The sequence below is a fragment of the Sinocyclocheilus rhinocerous genome, unplaced genomic scaffold, assembly GCF_001515625.1.
Source record: "Sinocyclocheilus rhinocerous isolate Xijiao unplaced genomic scaffold, SAMN03320098_v1.1 scaffold623, whole genome shotgun sequence".
NCBI lineage: Eukaryota > Metazoa > Chordata > Actinopteri > Cypriniformes > Cyprinidae > Sinocyclocheilus > Sinocyclocheilus rhinocerous.
In genome coordinates, this window is record NW_015644631.1 from 77,568 (window position 1) to 80,532 (window position 2,965).

The 2,965-nt window shown below is 36.1% G+C and overlaps 2 protein-coding genes across 4 annotated transcripts in view; one reads left to right on the forward strand and one right to left on the reverse strand.

Moving 5' to 3' along the window:
• Positions 1-864, reverse strand: part of LOC107758626 (seizure 6-like protein) — a 45,665-nt gene extending 44,801 nt beyond the window's left edge. Inside the window, exon 1 of the mRNA XM_016576397.1 lies at positions 789-864. The gene's annotated coding sequence lies outside the window, so the exon portion shown is untranslated. The remainder of the gene's footprint in view (positions 1-788) is intronic.
• A 1,325-nt stretch (positions 865-2,189) lies between these two features.
• The window catches only part of LOC107758627 (nucleoplasmin ATPase-like), a 6,279-nt gene continuing 5,503 nt past the window's right edge, over positions 2,190-2,965 (forward strand). Inside the window, exons 1-4 of one of the 3 annotated variants that reach the window (XM_016576400.1) lie at positions 2,195-2,243; positions 2,324-2,373; positions 2,459-2,541; positions 2,612-2,731. In XM_016576400.1, the coding sequence (XP_016431886.1) occupies positions 2,337-2,373; positions 2,459-2,541; positions 2,612-2,731 (240 nt within the window). In that variant the 5' untranslated portion in view covers positions 2,195-2,243; positions 2,324-2,336. Of the gene's footprint in view, positions 2,374-2,458; positions 2,542-2,611; positions 2,732-2,965 lie in introns of all 3 variants that reach the window. The other 2 variants (XM_016576399.1, XM_016576401.1) reach the window with 2 other exon arrangements.

Genomic DNA, 2,965 nt, shown 5'->3' on the forward strand with positions numbered 1-2,965 from the left:
TTGTTATAAATTGTATAAACATTCCATATTATATATATATATATATATATTTTTTTTTTTAATAAAATGTTATATATTAGGAAGGGCATCATCACATTTGGGGGTCCATGGCATTGAAGACATCAGTTAACAAGGAAATTTGTTTCAGAGGCGGCGCAAGTATAAGAAAAAGCATTTTATTTTTTATTTATAACAAAATTACTGATGGATCATCCTTAATAAGAACTTTGATGTGTTTTGAGAAAGTACACATTTTTAAATTATTATTAAATTATATATTATTAAATTTAGTCAATTTTGATGTCATGTTGACTTTAAAGCACACTTGTCACGTTCCTAAACAGGTGTTTGGCACTGTGCACCACGTGTTTGTGTATCATTCATTGCATTAGACAGCCCACAACTGCTCTTAGTCACCATTAATAATAGCCAACAAATGCTCATCGGGTTCATTTGTGTTTTTTAACTTAGTGTGTGTGAGTGTTTCATGGAGGAGAACGGGGCCCACACACAGCGAGGATTCACTTGAGCCCTCCCACGCGCTCTCTAAACCATCCTATACGCCGTCAGGAGCCGAGATTGTGTGAGTGGAGCTCCCATGTGGCTTCACATTTCATTTACAAGGCATTCAACTCTATTTTTCGCATGTCATTTGGTCTCTTCTGGTGAGCACAGGTGTGCAGACACAGAAAATGATGAAGTTATATTAAAAATGCAGCTCATAATTCTGCCTAATGTTAATATATAATATTTGTATATATAATATTGATTTACCCATCACCCCACACCTCGTAATATCACAGTCTCTTTGTCCTCATGGTGTCTTCAGCCCCCTCCTCTATTTTCTTTTCATCCAGTGGCTCGTGGTCTTTGATGGCGGGGAGGGGCTGGCGGTGGAACCCAGGGGAGCGGCGGTCAAACTCACAGCCCATGTTCTCTCTCCGTTCCGTAATCCACAGGCCGAGCGATCCGGTGCATGGAGATCTGTTAATAATAGATCACACGACAGTCGGGAATGAGAGTGTGCAGCACATATGGAACTGAGGGGGATCTGAGACACATAAACAACCATAGCAAACATAAGTTAAACGACTGAAATACACATCTGGCACACATTTTGAGTTGAGTCACACACACAAAAAAATAGTCAAGTCACTTTTATTATATAGTGCTTTTTACAATACAGATGGTTTCAAAGTAGCTTCACAGTAATAAACAGGAAAATAAGAATCAGTGATGCAGACTTCTTCAAATATGAGATAAACTCAAATTCTGCTGTAAAGCAGCTATAATAAAGACATTGTTTAATGAATTATTTAGTGTAAAATTCATCAATTATGAAAGGAGTTCATAGGCACAGCTTTATCTCATGAGAATAATTGATTTGATGGATCTCTTGGGGAGACTGGGGCTCGTTGTCACACTTTTTACAACAGTGAATATTTCTAAGGGGTGATTTACAGTATATATAGACACAAAAGTCTTGGGAAAAAAAGTGACAATGTGCCCCAATATGGTTACTTATAACAGTGTAAATCTGCTATTTATTTGACACTGATTTGAAAATCTTGCACAACATATCTGTTTATAAAATGTACTAGTAATTAAAAAAAACAAACAAACCCTGACATTGGCCAAAGTACTTGTCCTAAGACTCAACCTATGGGTTTCTATATACCTCTACTATATAGTCAACTCTTTACATAATGTATGCAAGTTTCACTCATTGACCAAATAACTATTACAAAACTATAACATAGCATGCCTCTATTATAGTCAGCTTTCTTTAAAGTATGCTTTTTTCACTTCCTGACCCAATAACTATTACAAAACTTGATGATATTGTATTTTTTTGTTTGTTTGCTTCATGAACGTGATCATAAGTTGGTTCTTTATTTAGGTTTATAAAGTAAATTAAACCACTGCTATTGAAAATAAACATTATCCATGTGACAACTAGCCCAGGTTATACATAAGAGAGGTTAATTTGAAATAAAAGACAACATATTTAGTATGCATAATTATGAGTCAGCTTAATTCTATTCGATTAAAACATGATTATAAAGAAGTGATTTTTCAGCAGGTTCATGCAGCAGGTCGGATCCATAATTAACCTGCAGTGATCCTGACTTAATTACTGTCACCTGATGAGCAATTAACTTCCTCGTTAAACCTTCACAGGGCGCAAACTGGCTCTTTCTTTTCTTCTGCTGTCCTAGAAGCAGCCCTGAGATTTATTTCTGGTGAGAATATCAAACGAATTTCTCAATAGTTCACATTACATACTGCGCATTCAACTGGCTTTACTGAATGTGCCTTTCAGTTTTTGTTTTAAAATGAGCAAAACAGAGAAACCTTTATCCACTCTTTGGGGTAAGATGTTACACTTTCGAGTCTTAAAGTAAAATATAACTTAAAACGTAATTTTTTTGCGAAGTTAAATCGATCGTTGTTTTAGGTTGTGAGCTTAATGAATCTAATAAAGAGGAGTCCTTCAAGACGGATGACACGAACCATCAACACCAGCTGGCGCTGAGAACGGTTGGTTTAGTGATTGTCGAGGTAAACGTGACCTTTTATTACCTTTAACCCGTTAATATTTGATTTGAAGATGTGTCTGGGTCACACCGCCAAAGATGAGTTTAATATCGTCGAGTTGGTCACCGGTGAGGGCAACAGCAGCGCCAGAGCGGTTCCCATAGCAACATTACATGCTAAATCTATGCCTACGGTAAGAAATTAGTTTTTATTTAGAATATTATTAACTTGTTTTTAAAGCTTTTTTTTTTTTTTTTAAACCCTATGGGAAAAATGTATGAAAAAAAAAAAGTTCCAAAACCAACGCCGCTAAAAAAAGTGGGCGAGCACTAATGCACTATATTACAATTTACTTCCTGTCATTCCAGTTTAACTTCCTGTGGGATGCAGCCAGTTTAAATTCCAACCCATGAACTGAATACTACAA